This window comes from Macaca fascicularis, chromosome 7 (genome assembly GCF_037993035.2).
Source record: "Macaca fascicularis isolate 582-1 chromosome 7, T2T-MFA8v1.1".
NCBI lineage: Eukaryota > Metazoa > Chordata > Mammalia > Primates > Cercopithecidae > Macaca > Macaca fascicularis.
This window is the reverse complement of record NC_088381.1, coordinates 158,567,795-158,583,647: the sequence shown is the minus strand read 5'-3', so window position 1 is coordinate 158,583,647 and position 15,853 is coordinate 158,567,795. Positions and strand designations below refer to the sequence as shown.

At 52.3% G+C, this 15,853-nt stretch overlaps 1 protein-coding gene across 23 annotated transcripts in view; it reads left to right on the top strand.

Moving 5' to 3' along the window:
- Positions 1 to 15,853, top strand: part of TTC7B (tetratricopeptide repeat domain 7B) — a 274,722-nt gene that overhangs the window by 221,358 nt on the left and 37,511 nt on the right. For 17 of the 23 annotated variants that reach the window (XR_012416059.1, XR_012416057.1, XM_073998071.1 and 14 more), the window contains one exon: positions 14,163 to 14,365. The exons of the other annotated variants lie outside the window; for them this stretch is intronic. Coding sequence is in view for 15 of the 17 variants with exons in the window: in XM_073998071.1 (XP_073854172.1) it covers positions 14,163 to 14,365 (203 nt within the window). In the remaining 2 variants the exon portion in view is untranslated. The remainder of the gene's footprint in view (positions 1 to 14,162; positions 14,366 to 15,853) is intronic. 23 annotated transcript variants of the gene reach the window in all.

Sequence of the window (15,853 nt, the reverse complement as noted above, 5' to 3'; positions counted from 1 at the left end):
GAGAGGCCCAGACATTCTGGCTCTGAGGGCCAACGAGTAGCAGTAACGCCTCCTCCACAGCTCCCTTATGCAAAAGCCCAGTCCCTGGCAGAGAAGTCTGATGCCTGTCCTAGTCAGTCACCCCTGTGAACAACGACTACAGAGAACAGAAAGGGAAGGAGTATGGTTTAGTGTCCAGGCCAGGTAAACCTGAACTTGTGGGACTGGTGTAGGGGCAGAGTTGCCTTTCAAATTGGTCTCAAAGTTGGGTTTCTGAAGTGCCGAGGTCTAAAACACCAGAAGGGCTGAAGGCCATTCCTCCAGGGTGGAACTACCTCCCCTGACCTCAAAGGCGGTGCTTCTCTTGCTTGTTTCTTGGAAAACGTACTGACCTGAGAGTCAACATATTCCAGCAGAGCTCCGCCTGGTGTCTTGCTGCCGCCGACTCAGTTATCCAGAGACTTTGCCCCACTTTGCGTGGCCTGCCATGACTGTTGGGGAGGAAATTTTGTAGCTGATTATTAGAATATTGAAGAACTTGATGGCTAAGATTCAGCTTGGAGCTATCCTTTTATTTTATTTTTTGGTGGGGATGGAGTCTCACTCTTTTGCCCAGGCTGGAGTGCAATGGCGCAATCTTGGCTTACTGCAACCTCTGCTGCCGGGTTCAAGTGATTCTTCTGTCTCAGCCTCCCAAATAGCTGGGATTACAGGCACCTGCCACCATGCTCTGCTGATTTTTGTATTTTTAGAAGATGTGGGGCTTTACCATGTTGGCCAGGCTGCTCTTGAACTCCTGACCTTGAGTGATCTGCCTGCCTCAGCCTCCCAAAGTGCTGGGATTACAGGTGTGAGGCACCACGCCCAGCCTTCTTGGAGCTGTCCTTGAATTTTAATATAATCACACAAGATCCATTTCTCATTGCGTGGCCCATAGGACAGAGTCAAGTTCTCCTTCCTAGCGAATGGGTGTGGCTTTACTATTCTAGAAGGTGGTGGAATTGAACTATGGAAAGTGACTGTAGACCCTGTAGGGCCTGAGCAAACTGTGCTGTATGCATACGGTGAGCATTATGTGTAGGACGAATGAATGCAGTCAATTATGATCTTTTTGGAATTTGTGCCATATTGACTATTTCAAAGCAATGACTTTGCTTGAGTCAAGGTTTGGAATCGTATCGTATATTCACATAGTCCTTCAAGAGGAAAATTGAGAAGACAGATAGTTTCCAGTGCACTGCCAGGTTTTACCTTATGTGATTTGAGCCTCACTGCTCTGAGAGACAAAATAAATGGGACTCAATTTTTTGGCAGTTCATGAAAACAAGGTAACCTCTATTTCCTGTGTCCATCATCAGCTCCCACAATACTGCCAGAACCCATAAGTTTTGTAAGCTTTAGAAGAAATTAGTTAGATCAAGGTCTGATACCCAAAGCCATGGTGTCTGGGTGGCATTTGTGGGCCTGTTCTCTCCTGGTGGTTTTTTTCTGGTGAACTGAGTACACTGGGAGCTCGTGATGGGAACCCACGGTGGAGGTGGACCCAGATTTGAGGCTTGCAGGAAAGGTCACTTGGAGATGACCTTGGATTTCCAGCAGAGAAATCTATCATAGCAGAGAGTCCCTAGGCCACTTGTCTGTCATTGTGCAAGGCAAGGAGATAGTGAATAGGATACCTGTGCCACCAGCTGCTCTGTAAGGGGACAGGTCCAGGAGATGAGGGATGCTTGCCCACAGCAGGTCCCCACTTTCTGTGTGATTGGTGCTCGCTTCCATAGGTCCATGGCAAACAATTGAACAGCCACAAAGTGCAAAGGCTCCCTCTTATCCGTGAGCCTCAGTCACCCCCGCCACAGGCAACCACTGTCACCACTTCTGTGCATCTTCCAGAAATCTCACACGCTGTACTTTGTCCCCCACCGCCCTCTGAATGTGCTACCTGGTAGGTCAGTGCACATCAGCACCTGTAAGGTGACTTATACTTTGTCACGGCTACAGAGTATAAGTCGACTGTATGGTTAGACCGTCATTTGACCAATACTCTACTGGTTAACATTTAGATTTGAATCTTAAATTCAGCTGATAACATTTAGATTATTATGGCAATTTGTGCCAGACTGACTCTTTCAAAGAGTCCATATGTAGAACTGCTTGAGTCAAGATGTAGAATCATATCATACATTCACATAGCCTTTTAAGAGGTAAATTTACAAGAAAACAGCTTCCACTGCACTGTCGGGTTTTACCTTATGTGGTTTGAGCTCCCCCGCTCTGAGAGCTAAGTATCTCTAGTATTTTGCCATTACGGATAATGCTTCAATAAGTATCCCTGTACGCAGTCTACCCTTTACATTCTCGGGTTCTGCATCCATGGATTTAACCAACCTTGGATTAAAAATATTTGAAAAAAATGTGTCTGTACTGAACACGTACAAACTTTGTCTTCTCGTCATTATTCCCTAAACAATACAGTATAAGCACTATTTAAATAACATTTACATTGTATTGGGTATTTTAAGTAATCTAGAGATGATTTAAAATACACAGGAGGATGTGCATAGGTTATATGCAAATGCTGCACTATTTCATATCAGGGACTCGAACATCATGGGTTTTGGTATTCGAGGGAGGTCCTAGAACCAACTCCCCATGGATACTGAGGGCCGACTGTGTATTTTTTTTTAATCTGCAAGATAAACTCTAAACAGTGGAACTGATGCGTGAAAGGGAGTGTACTCTTTAATTTTGATAAGTTTTGTCCATTGCCTTCCGCAGAATTGTACCAGTTTACATTCCAGTCAACAATGTGCTCATGTCCACTTTCTCCCACCCTTGCCAACAGAATGAATTCTCAGAGTCCTTGATCTTTGCCAATCTGACAAGTAGAAAATGGTATTTCAATTTTCTGTCCATAGCTTTTGACCATTTATCTTCTTAGATACTGAGCTTTTCCTTTTTATTTCTAAGCATTTATTGTGTGTCAAAGAAATCTCCCTTGTCTCTGAAATAGGTGCTGTAAACATCTTCTTCCAAGGGTTGTTTGGGTTTTTTGGGTTTTTTTTTTTTTTTTAGTTTTTGTCTTTTTTGCCACTTTTTAAAATAAATTTATCAATTTTTTCTTACGGCATCTGTGCCTCCCATGATATTTGGAAAGAAACCTACCCATGTTTATGATTTCTTCTTCTAAAAGTTCGAGGTATCGTCCAGTGCCATTTGTCTAGATACTATCCTGTAAAGAAGGTCAGAGGAAGGTTATTTTCTCCATTTTTGCAGTGTGGGAGCCCAGGCTGGAAAGAAGTGAGCACCTTTGCAGTCTCGCTGTGCAGAAGTCAGGAGAGTCCCACTAGAGCATGGGATGTGGGAGACATGGTTCCTTGGGAGCCATTCCTCATCTTTCTTGAGTGCACACCTTACTGCTGGCATTGGAAACTCGCATGTCCACAGCCCTTCAGCACTGAGCCAGGGTCTTTTCCAAACCAAACAACTTCTTGGTGCCCATTTTTCAATTTCCACCTTAGGATGGCAGCTAAAAATGACTTTGCGGTAGGTGGTTAATTTCTGCTTGTTACTTACTAATAATTATAGCTTTCACTTTGGCACCTCTCATGGTTGAAACCAGTGGCTATTCTTAGATGTGCAAGATCAGATTTTCTGATTTCTGCTGGAAATTTAAGGCTGTAATACTCTCACAAATTCCTTGGCCCTGGCCTGGCCTGGCCTGGCCCCTTTGCCCAGACTCCTCCCAGGCACCAGAGGTTGCATCAGCAGGGCCAAGGGGTAATCCCGTAGCCTTGCCCCGTTCGTGACGAGATGAAGACAGCTCCCAGACAGGTGGTGTGTGCAGTCACTGTACAGGGAGAGCCTGTGAGAGGGAACACGACGTCCCTGAGCGTCAAGCCTGTCCTGCTAACGTTTACCACACACTGTGGATGTGTCAGATGCTATTCCAAGGACTTTAATATGTCTTACTTTGTTCAGCCCTCATAATAACCTTATGAGGTATAAATACCCATATTCACCCCATTCCATAGGTGAAGAAACTGAGACACAGCTATCAGGTCACTTGCCTAAGGTTAAATGGCTAATGAGTTAGAAAGCCAGAATCTAAATCCAACCAGTGTGGCCCCAGAACCCCAGCTCCAACCCACAGTAGGCACTCAGTTGTCAACACAGTATCGTCTAGCATCTCCACATGCCACAGTAGAGCAAGGCACTGGAGTCCTATGGTTATGAAGACAGACACAGCTCCTGGCCTTCATGGCATTTGCAGATGTGAAACAGAACAATGACAGAAGCACTTAACTCCCTGTGCTGAGTGCTGGGGGGAGCACTGTAGGCCCCTGTGACCCCTCATAACACAAGGGCTTCCCGAACCAGGGGAGCCAGAGGGGGCCTGCACACACTTGGGCAGTGACCTCAGGAGTGACTAGCACCAGGTCAGGGACGATGGAGGCATAGAACAGCACATGGGAAGCCCTAGGGGCAGCCTGAGCTCTGAGTGTTAGAGGAATGCTGGTCCCTGGGGCATGAACGCTGAGGAGTAAGCAGTAAAGCAGCCAAGGGGAGCCAGGAGAAGGGCCCAGACTCAGGTCATGCCAGCACCCGTGGTAGCCATAGTAAGATCTTTTACTTAATCCTAAAAGCATGGGAAAGCTACAGAAAGACTTGAAGCAGGAGCATGAAAGGACCACTTTCAAAAGATCACTCCAAGCTGGGCACTGCTCAGAAGGCTGAGGTGGGAGGATTGCCTGAGTCCGGCCTGGGCAACATAGCAAGATCCCTCTCCGGAAAAAAAATCACTCCAGCTAAATGTGGAGAATGGGATGGAAGGCAGTCAAAGTGGACGCCGGCAGAGCAGGAAACTGGGAGCATTGGTCCAGGTGGTGGAGGAGAGCAGCTTGGTCTACGTTCTCAATGGAGATGAAGAGAAGGGGACCCTGAGATGCCTTCTGAGGCAGAACTGATGGGACTTGTAGGTTGGATGTTGAGGGGTGGAGGAAAAGGAGGAATACGGAAGGAAACCTGAGTGTGGGGCTTGAGGCTGTGGATGACTGGTGACACCATTTGCTGCAGGGAGGAAGCCTGGGGAAGAACTGATGAGTTGGGGTCAGGGAGGCAGAGACTTCAGAGTCCCACTTGAGCTTGGAAGCGTCAGGTGCCTGAGGACAAGGAAGTTAGGATGCCAGACAGGCGGCCAGATGTTCCAGTCTACATTTCAGATCTGGGCTGGAATCATACCTTTAAGAATTGGGATTTAAAGCCCCCTTTAAAGGCCTAATATAGGTGCTAAGACGGCCTAAGAAGAGAATGTAGATGGAGAAGTGAAAGGGCCAGACTGAGACTGAGCCCCTCCACATTTAAAGGTTGGGGAGCAGCCAGGTGCAGTGGCTCATGCCTGTAATCCCAGTACTTTGGGAGGCTGAGGCAGGTCAATCATCTGAGGTCAGGAGTTCAAGACCAGCTTGGCCAACATGGTGAAACCCCATCTCTACTAAAAGTACAAAAGTAGCCGGGTGTGGTGACGGGCACCTGTAATCCCAGCTACTTGGGAGGCTGAGGCAGGAGAATCACTTGAACCTAGGAGGTGGAGGCCGCAGTGAGCCGAGATCACACCACTGCACTCCAGCCTGGACAACAAGAGTGGAACTGTGTCTCAAAAAAAGATAAAAAGCTTGAGGAGCAGAAGGAGAGCCACAGCAACTGAAGGGGAGTGGTCGGCAAGGCAGGAGGAAAGCAGCGCAGACGGCATGGCGGCAGCCAGCGGGGCAGGAAGGAGCCCATGCAGGGAAGGCGAGAACCTGAGTCTGACTCACCAGTTACAACGCTGGCCCTGCTGCACACTAGCTGTGATACCTGGGCAAGCTATTCCCACTCCCGCTGAGCCTCAGTGTCCTCTGTTAAATGAAGAGAGTTAGGACCACCACATAACATAGAAACACTAGCAACTACTAAAATAACGATTTTTAAGGAGGATGTGGCCAGTGGGCAGGCCGCTGAGAGGTTGGGTGTGGTAGAGACAAAAGCATTTGCTGGACCTGATGTATGGGAGTGTTGGTGATGATGACGAGACGGGATATAGTGGCGTGGTGGAGATGGATGCCATCTGGTGTGCGTTGCAGAGCAAATGGCAAGTGAGGAAGTTGAGGCACAGAAGGTGCACAGTTCTTCCAAGAAGAATCCCTCTGGAGCAGCAATGAGGGATGTGACGGGGAGCCTGCGGCTTGAAGGGGGCGAAGCCCGTTGGAGCACATTGATTGGGTGTGCGGAGCTGCGTGGGGACTGAAGAGGCCGAAGCCCATTGGAGCACGTTGATTGGGTGTGCGGAGCTGCGTGGGGACTGAAGAGGCCGAAGCCCATTGGAGCACGTTGATTGGGTGTGCGGAGCTGCGTGGGGACTGCAGAGGCCGAAGCCCATTGGAGCACGTTGATTGGGTGTGCGGAGCTGCGTGGGGACTGCAGAGGCCGAAGCCCATTGGAGCACGTTGATTGGGTGTGCGGAGCTGCGTGGGGACTGAAGAGGCCGAAGCCCATTGGAGCACGTTGATTGGGTGTGCGGAGCTGCGTGGGGACTGCAGAGGCCAAAGCCCATTGGAGCACGTTGATTGGGTGTGCGGAGCTGCGTAGGGACTGAAGAGGCCGAAGCCCATTGGAGCATGTTGATTGGGTGTGCGGAGCTGCGTGGGGACTGAAGAGGCCGAAGCCCATTGGAGCACGTTGATTGGGTGTGCGGAACTGCGTGGGGACAAGAGGCTGAAGCCCATTGGAGCACGTTGATTGGGTGTGCAGAGCTGCGTGGGGACTGCAGAGGCCGAAGCCCATTGGAGCACGTTGATTGGGTGTGCGGAGCTGCGTGGGGACTGAAGAGGCCGAAGCCCATTGGAGCACGTTGATTGGGTGTGCGGAGCTGCGTGGGGACAAGAGGCTGAAGCCTATTGGAGCACGTTGATTGCCAACAGGGATGATCAGGTAAAAATGAGGCTCTCGGCATCCAGAAGAGAGGATGTGTGGAGGTGAAATGAATGCCTCCAGCAAGAGTGTGGTGGGGTCCAGACCACAGGCAGAGGGGTTGGCTCTCAGCGACAACGGCAGAAGAGACGCAGAGTGGATGGAACAGAGGACACAGACGAGTTGTTGGTTTGGTGGCCAGAAGAGGCTTGGGGTCCACTTGGCTGGCTTTTGACTTCTCTCTGAATGATTTGTCAAGGCAGCCGAGGGGAAGGGTCAGGAGTCAGAACAGCGGGGCTGAGGCCGGGAAGGGCTAGTGCCTGTCACTGCTGCAGCTTGGGGAGGAGGAGCTCATCCTGCTTTGCCACGGGGCCCCTGAAGAGGGGATCTCTCTCGACAAACTGACATAGCCGGACGCAGACTCAGAAACTAATGGCAGTTGCACAGCCCCATCCTGGCAAAGACATTCGGCTGGGCCCTTAGTGAGGCCACAGCCTGGGCTCTGCTCAATTTCAGGGTTTCAGGTCCCAGCATGGGGCCTGGCCCAGAGAAGCCCATGGCAGGACGGCACCTGGAGACAAAATCACTTCCTCCTTTCACTTGCTAACCCTCCTCAGACAAAGAAAGAATCAAGGCTAAGTCCAGTGAGAGCTGACAAAGCTGAAGGCCTCTCTAGGCCTTGAGGGCTTGGAAGGGTGACAGGAGACCCATCAGGACACAGGATCCCTTTCTGCTTGGCCCTTGTGCTGATTTTTATGTGAAGAAGAAGGTGGGCTCCAGGAGCATCCTCTGTGCTAGCAGACACCCTGCGATCAGTGGGCACCCCTCGGCCCTCCACAGCATCTCTCTTTAGGGGGGCAGGGTCGGGGTAAAGGACATGGTTTGGAGGGGTCAGGGAGCCTGCTGGCTTGAGCTGCGAGGTTGGGAGGTACCTACCGCCGTGGGTCCTCTCCGTCACATTTCTCTGCCAGGCGCAGGTGAGGTAGAAGATCTCGGGGCATTGAACTGCTCCTTTGTGTGCGTTTCCAAAAGATGTCCCTTCTGAGTAGACTAAGCCCCCAGAGGGAGCAGCCTTGGCCAGTGGAAGGCGCCTTTGTGAGAAGGAAAGGGCTTCCTTGCATTCCTTGGGGTTGGTGCAGCCCTGTCCAGGCACGCATGGCCTGCAGTGGGGCCCAGGCTGGTTGTCAGCCCTCTCAGCCCAGTGTCTGTGCACACCCTGCACAGCCAAGCCCAGGGCAAGCCCCTTGCAGCTGACATGAAGCAGGGGCTTGACAAGCATTTGATGGATGAATGAATGAATGAGGAAACTAGACCTGCGTGAGCTTCTGGGTGCATCTAGCACCAGGTCCCCCAGCCAGGAACACCACTTCACGCTGAGAAAGAAACCTTCACAGTGTAGCTCGGCCCTTTTCGGATCACATCTCGAGTCTGGTTCAGCAAACTGTTCCGGGAATCCCTCTGTGCGCAAGGCAGAGTTAGGGTGCGAGGAAGGAACAGGCTTGACCCAGCCCTCCAGGAGGGCCGGCACACTTGTGGCTCACTGTGACAGGGCAGATGGGGCTGAGGGTTGTCCCAGAGCACACACAGGGTGGAGGAAGAATGGGAGGGTGAAAAGTGCTTGCCCTGGGTTTCTGGGGGGTCCTGGGCAGAGGGAAGCTGAAAGGCATTTGGGGCAAAAGAGGAGGTTGGAAAGGCGGCAGGGCCCTAATTTTGAATGCCAAGCAAAAGCATTTGGGCTCTGTTCATGCCAAATAAGCTTTGTACACGGTGGGGAGATTTTATCCACAGCATTTTTCATAGTAACCCAATAGCAGGGACCAACCAAGGGGTTCCTAAGAGGACATTCAGAGCTCGTGGAGCTCTCAAAATGAGGTAGGAAGTATCCACGCCCCTTTGGTGAGAGGCAGTCAGCCACCAGCAGCCAGGACAGAATGTCTGTCCCTGGAACCTCTTCAGAGAGTGACCTTCCAGACCCTGCCCTGCAGCTGGAGTGCCGACCTTGCGCTGAAGAGCATTTTCTTGCTTTCTTGTTGCAGCTGATGGCATTGAGTTCTCGTTGGCAGCTGATGGCACTGAGCTCCCAGAGCCTGCTTTGCTGTGCTTCTGTTCCTTTGGTACCAGTTCTTGTATCTCTTAATAAGCTCACAAGGCCCTTTACTTTTTTTTAAATTGAATTTACTCCTTGGTGAAAGGAACAGGGAGATTTCATTTGCTGTTGCTTCCCTGGCCTTCACCTGTCTTCATTGACCTGTGCCACAGAAATGGCTGCCCTGCTCTGACCACACCCAGCATTCATTAATCTGCAGACTTTTCTTAAGCACCTACTAAGTTGTGTTCTAGGGGACCGGCCTCTCGATCCTCTGCTGAGGGATACAGAGATGAGTGTGGCTAGGAGTTGTCTGTAGTTTAGTGAGAAAGCCATACAGTTTCTGTGTGGGGGGCTTTGGGAAAGTATAAATGATATTCTTTTCTTCCTGAGTTCCAAACCAATGAAGAGGAGGGAGGCAGATGGAGATCAGATCCCAAGCTCTGCTACTGGGGAGGCTGGCTGGAAAATGTGGTCCTTGTTTGGGCTATGGACTCCCAGGAAAGAAGGTTTGTCAAGTAGTGCAGGTTCATAGTCAATACTTGTGGCCTCGTTCTATGCTAGAGGCCCAGCCACATGCCTAGGCAAGAAGGCTACATCCTGGGGTGATCTCAGGGGTGGTGGGAAACCTTAGTAATCCCTTCCTTTTCCTGTCCAACTCCATCTCAGACTACCTGGTTGGTGTCTGAAACCCCACCACTAAAGCTTCATCCCTGAAGCCTAAGTGTAATTTCCTCTTAGAGACGGAATGCCTATTGCCCGAAATAGAGCTGCTGCAAGGCTCGAATGAGTCCAGTTATGTCTTTGCACCTCAGCTTGCTCACCCTGCGGTCTCCAAGAGGGCTTAGGCTTGACTAAGAGTTACCCTCACCATTCGTGACTCGCTTTGGGCTCCAGGCTTCCTGGTGAATGGAAGTTGCTGTAGGAAACCCATAGTACTGGTATAAGGCCTGTGCTCCTGACAGAAAATGCTCAGCCTAGGGTTGATCTCTTGGCACGGCCTTGTCTTGACCCCTGCCACTCTTGTGTTGTCTGATGCCTGCCACTGCCCTGGGAGAGCTGTGGGCCAGGTGCAGGCCCGCCACCTGAAAGGTGGACAGGCCCAGAGAAGGTGACCGACTTGCCCAAGGCCACACACGAGGCCCAGGGCCAGGAACCAAGTCCTCCATGTTCTCATGACACTGTGGCTTACAAATTGGAAACCCTAGTGTTCCCAGTGGTGCCTCGGAGGCAGAGACGGGGGCAAACAAGAGGTAGCCACACTGCCCACTCTTAGGAGTCTTTTGTATCCTGGGGTAAGGTCTCTTTGGAAGAAACAGCCTCCACTGGTGAAAATGGTTTGAAAATCGCTGCAGGACATTGTGGCTTCAGTCCTTGCTTTTGAGCTGAAAACGGAGGGATTTGGGAGCAACCCTAGGCTGTGCATTTTCCTGCCACATCTGTCAGGGTCACAGGCCTTATCAGAGCCATAGGTTTCCTCCAGCAACTTCCACAGCACTGAAAAGTGCAATGGGGCCTGGATTCTTTCCCTTACTGTCTTGATCCTGACTTGGTTCCGTCTGCGTCTCCCATTTCCCCATCACATCACTGACCTGTCTGCATCAGACCTGAGGCTTATGCAGGCTCAGTGACCAGTGAGATGCTTGGAATCACATTTGGTCTCACGGAGGACCCCTGGAGAGCAGAATGACATGCACACAGTCTTATTGGCATTTACCGCTTTCCCTACGTTGATTCTTGTTCTGGACACATTCATCCCTGCTCTCCCATGTCGGCCTTTGTTCATAATGCTCTAAGTGGGAGAGGCTGGGCGGCCTCACCAGCCCACAGCATCTCCAGGACTGGGATCTTGGAAGTGAAGCCACTCCCAGCTTGTCAGCGAGGCAGGAGCCAGGCGTGCAATGAGAGCGATGCTCTGTCCTGCTCCCCCGTGTTGCTGCCACGCTCGAGAACCCAAAACTGCAGTGGGCACATCTTCAAGTCTTTGGTGAGGGCGTCGAGGGAATTGTGTTCCTGAAAGGCATCAGATACCCCGACAGTGTCATTAGGAGGGTGTTTGTCTCCCAGAAGGGAGAGATTTTGCCTGGTCCAAACTAAAGGACAGAGAAATGTCTTCTTTGTCCCTGTAGAGTCCCCTGTGTGTACAGAAGTTCAGGAGGTACCTTCTGAGTTGAGTCTCCTGAGATCGGGAGGCAGGTGTGGCTGGGCGCTCACCTTCAGGGCTCAGTGCGTGGTGCTGGCATTGCCCGAGTTTCTGTGTCTGCAGGAGTCACCCAGTATGCCCCTCCACAAGCCCCTGGGCCCCGTCATCTCTGGTGAGGAGGGACTGGCAGGCGCAAGGACAGACAGAAGGTACTGTGTGCATCTGGGCCAGGCGAGGCCCGCTTTTTCCAGGGCCTTCCCTTGGGGAGAGAAGGCCTGGGGAGTCAGTCATTGGTGCAAATATCATCACCAGGGAAGTGAGGTGTTCGAGGGAGGGACCGGCCAGGCTGATTGAGGTCAAAGGGCAGTGGCATTGCCACTAACCACAGCCATGAGATATGCACCAGCCATTTCCCCGCCCCTAGGCCTGAAGCTGGGAGCCGGAAAGGTGGATCTGCCCCAGCGCCTGCCCTGGGAGTGTACTATCCCAGGCATACCCGAGACCTCACAAAAGTACTTACAGGGACCCGGCTATCAGGAGCTGCCGAGGCTGGGCTTTCCTTTCAGCTGAGGCGGGTGGCCAGAGAGCTCCCTGGGATGGCGGGATCCATCTGGGCCCTGAAGGAGGCTGGAGTGACGGCTTTACAGGCAAAAGCCACAGAATCGACAGGAGATGGGGACACCCACTGTGTGTGCAGAAGCAGCACTAGCAAGGCCAGAGCCTGGGGGTTTGGGGAGGCGGTAGGAAGCAGATAAGGGCACTGCGCCCGGCTCCCAAGGCCTGCAAAGGAGTCGGATGTCACCCTGGGCCAGAGGAGATGCTGTTCTCTGTGGGGGCTGCAAGCACAGGTTCTCAGCCAGGTGACTGGGGTTCTAATCCCAGCTCTGCCTCCAGTTTGCCCTGAGAACTCGGGCAGGGTATTTATACTTTCTGCACCTCAGTTTCCTCATCTGGACAATGGGGATAGAATAATAGTACCTACTGGATCACCATGCAGATAAAATGAGAACTGAGAAGGCCTCCAGGTACAAAGCACATGTTTAATGAATGTTGGCTGCTATTATTGTTAGTTACCATTCATCCACCATTCATCCATTCAGCGATTCAGTGAGCTCTGACTATGTGCCAGGCACTGTTCTAGTCCCTGGGGACACAGCAGTGGGCAGCACAGACACCATCCCTGCCCTCATGTCGCTTATAGCCCACGTTCCAGTGGGTGCACACAGATGGAAAATCAGAGTACAGGGCCTCGGCCTGGCTGCCTAATGGGCGGGGGTAGAAGCCATAAGCCCCAAGGCAGAAGGGCTTTGGAGCAGGTGGCTGCCGCCCCAGAGGGTGGCCTCAGGGTTAAGCTGGCAGCAGCTGTGGATGCCAGGCTCATGGCCAGGGCGGGAGGCAGGGAGGGGAGTCTCCGCATAATTGAGTCTGTTTCCAAAGTGGGCTCCAGGAGATGATGTGGTAAGGTGCACAAAGAAAATAGTAAAACTTTCTTTCTACTTTATTTTGTTGTTGTTGTTTTGTTTTGTTTTTTGAGACGGAGCCTTGCTCTGTCACCCAGGCTGGAGTGCAGTGGTGTGATCTTGGCTCACTGCAACCTCCACCTCCCAGGTTCAAGTGATTCTCCTGCCTCAGCCTCCCTAGTAGTTGGGATTACAGGTGTGCAACACCACGCCTGGCTAATTTTTTGTATTTTTGGTAGAGACGGGGTTTCACCATGTTGGGCAGGCTGGTTTTGAACTCCTGACCTCAAGCTATCTGCCCACCTTGACCTCCCAAAGTGCTAGGATTACAGGCGCGAGCCACCACACCCTGCCTAAACTTTCTTTTTAATTTTTGTTCTTTTAACATTTCTATTTTGTGTGCTGTTGTGGATTATATGACATGTAATATATTAATTCATACAAACATACACATAACTGGGAGATAGGGGTGCAAACCTCTTTTACTTCAGAGTATGCCAGTGGTCAAGGCAAGAGTGCTAAGGAAGGGTCTGGCCTGCAGGTGGGAGAAGGGGTCCGTGAGCAGGTGGCCCCTGCGTGAGGCTCTGGGCTGCAAACTTGACCATGTGGCCCTGCTGGCCCTGGAGACGGGTGGGGGCGATTCAGATGTCCCTGAAGCCTCCGGCCCAGCTGACTAGAAAGATGGTGGTGCCTCCATTGGCAAGACCTCAGGAGAAGAGGCCCTGGGGCCAGGTGACGCATTCCCCCTGGATATTCGACAGGTGTGCACCTGGGAGGCAGGGAGGCCGCCCTTGGAAACACTCAAAAGGGCTCTTCAGGGAGGCCAGGGCTGCAGAGGGGTTTGGCTCCATGTAGAGGTGAGAGAGTTGAGGCCTGGGGTCAGTGGGAGGGTCATTTTCCTGCTTGCTTTAAAAGCAATAGCTTGGCTTGTCAAAGGGCTTTGTCATTGTGACACAGATAAGAGTTTTACAGGGTGCACCAACTTTCCCTGGTCAGAGATGAGCTCAGGGGCCAGGTCTGGCAGGGCAGCCATCTTGCATCACGCTGTGAACATGATAGCCGCAGCCCACAGCCCCATCATACTTCTTGGCATCAGGAGAGTGGGTCAGAGGGCAGAGCTGTTGCCCTCTGAGGGTCTGTGTGCCTCTGGCCTGCTTGTCCCCATGTGCATTCTGGCCCTTTTTCTATGGGGATCAAAGCCAAGGGTAGGACCAGGCCAGGCTCTGTCCAGACACTGAGGAGCCCCGTGTGGGCCCTGAGGGTGGGTGTCCTCAGAGGTTGGGGCAGGGACCAGGCAGGCCTCACTGCCCCCTGCCTGGTGGTGACCTATGCCTGCCCTGCAAGGCCTGCAACACAAGTGACTCCAGTCCCTGTGTAGGAGTGGGCAGGAGGGGCTGTCGGCGGCAGCCGTTTCCACTCGGAGCAGGGATCCGCCGGCTCCGGGCCCCTCCAGACTCCTGTGCGGGAAACATGAACATCAGAGTGGTGGCCGCTCGCAGGGCCTCAGAGGGGCACCAGGAAAGCGTGTGCCGTTGCTCTCTCCTCACAGCTGAAGTCTACATCGGCATCGGGAAGCCTGCAGAAGCCACAGCCTGTACCCAAGAAGCTGCCAACCTCTTCCCAATGTCCCACAACGTCCTCTACATGCGCGGCCAGATTGCCGAGCTCCGCGGCAGCATGGACGAGGCGCGGCGGTGGTATGAAGAGGCCTTAGCCATCAGCCCCACCCACGTGAAGAGCATGCAGCGACTGGTGAGTCCGCGGGCCCGGCTGCGGCCCCCACTCTGGCAGGGGGACAGCCCTTGGAAGCAGCAGGTAGTACATGACCCTCACACCCTCTTCTGCTTCCAAAGGCCCCATGCAGTTAGCTTGCCAGGCTGTCACATGGCCTGAAGCCAGGGAGCACTGTTTCTACCATAGTTTGTGCAAATGGCGCCCCCAGAGTTGGCTGTGCATAGCCTCAGCAGCCATATCGGATGTCCTGTTAGGTGCTGTGGTCTCCTGGCCAGCGGTCTAAGCCACCCTGTGGCTCTGGATTTGATAAAGATATTCTTGTGGCCATGGGGCTTTGCGGCTGCTATCTCAGCCTCTGCGCTGCTTGCAGTAGCCACCTTTGGGGATTTCCACATCCCGGGGAGACTTCAGGACAAGGATCAGAACACTTTACAAACTGAGAGGCTCTCTTCCCTTAAGGGAGCCTGAGACTCCAGCATGTCTCTGAGGCCGTTGGCTGGGAGGGAGCATCCTACCAGCGGGAGTGTTTGGCCGTGTTGCCCTGAGAGGTGGGAGGCAGATGAGCCACCCCAGTGTCCACGCTGTGCGGGGGTGTGGCGGCACACCACGAGCACACATCCTTCATCTATAGCCTGGGCCAGAAGCCTGGGGTTGCCCTGCTGCCCCCACCCCTTGCCATGGATCATTCTTGAGAGACCCTGGAGCCAGCCACCTGGCCGTGTCGGTTTCAGTTAGGAGGGGAGACTGCTCGCTCAGGCGGTTCTGTCTGTTATGAACGTATGTTAGTGCAGCTGCCTCACCAGTCCTCTGTCATCTTCCTGTGAGGGTCTGAATTGAAACTCACAAGTTACCAAGGTCTGAGGAGCTTGTGAAAAGCTGTGCCGCCTTCTCTGGGCCTGCATGCTGGGCTTTAGTTCTGAACTGTTGTTTCATTTCTAGCAGTAGACATCGCTGATGTCATGAACTGCAGGAAAGAAGAGCCTTTTATTATAAAGCTCAGGGCCCTTTGTGTCTGTACCCGTGGAGGCTTAGCACCCATAACCAGGTGGTGGTGTGTGATATAGAAGAGTGTGATATGGAAAGAGACAGGGAGTCTGAGGACACAGTTCTGGTCCCGGCAACATCAGCTGCTTGCTCTTTAACCTCAGGAAAGGCCCCTAAGCTCTCAGCACCTCAGTGTCCTTTCTGCAAAATGAAGGCATTTGACTAGACAGGCTGTGTCTGTCCAAGACTAATAGGATGTGGTTTTGTAACTAATAAGTAAAATGTTCCCCAAAGCATCCCAAAGCCTTCATTATCTTGCCATTTCTCATAGTAATGTTGCAAAATGTAGAAGGGGCTGGGCACTAACTGCTGGTTTCCAGCAGAAGAATGCTGACGCACTGGGAATTAGGCCCCGTGGAAAGAGTGTCTACTTATGAGTTACATGTGCACTCGAACTAAGCCCTGGTCCTGACTCCTGGGGAAGCTCGGACTTGTCATGTAACCTTTAGGCGCCTTGGTGTG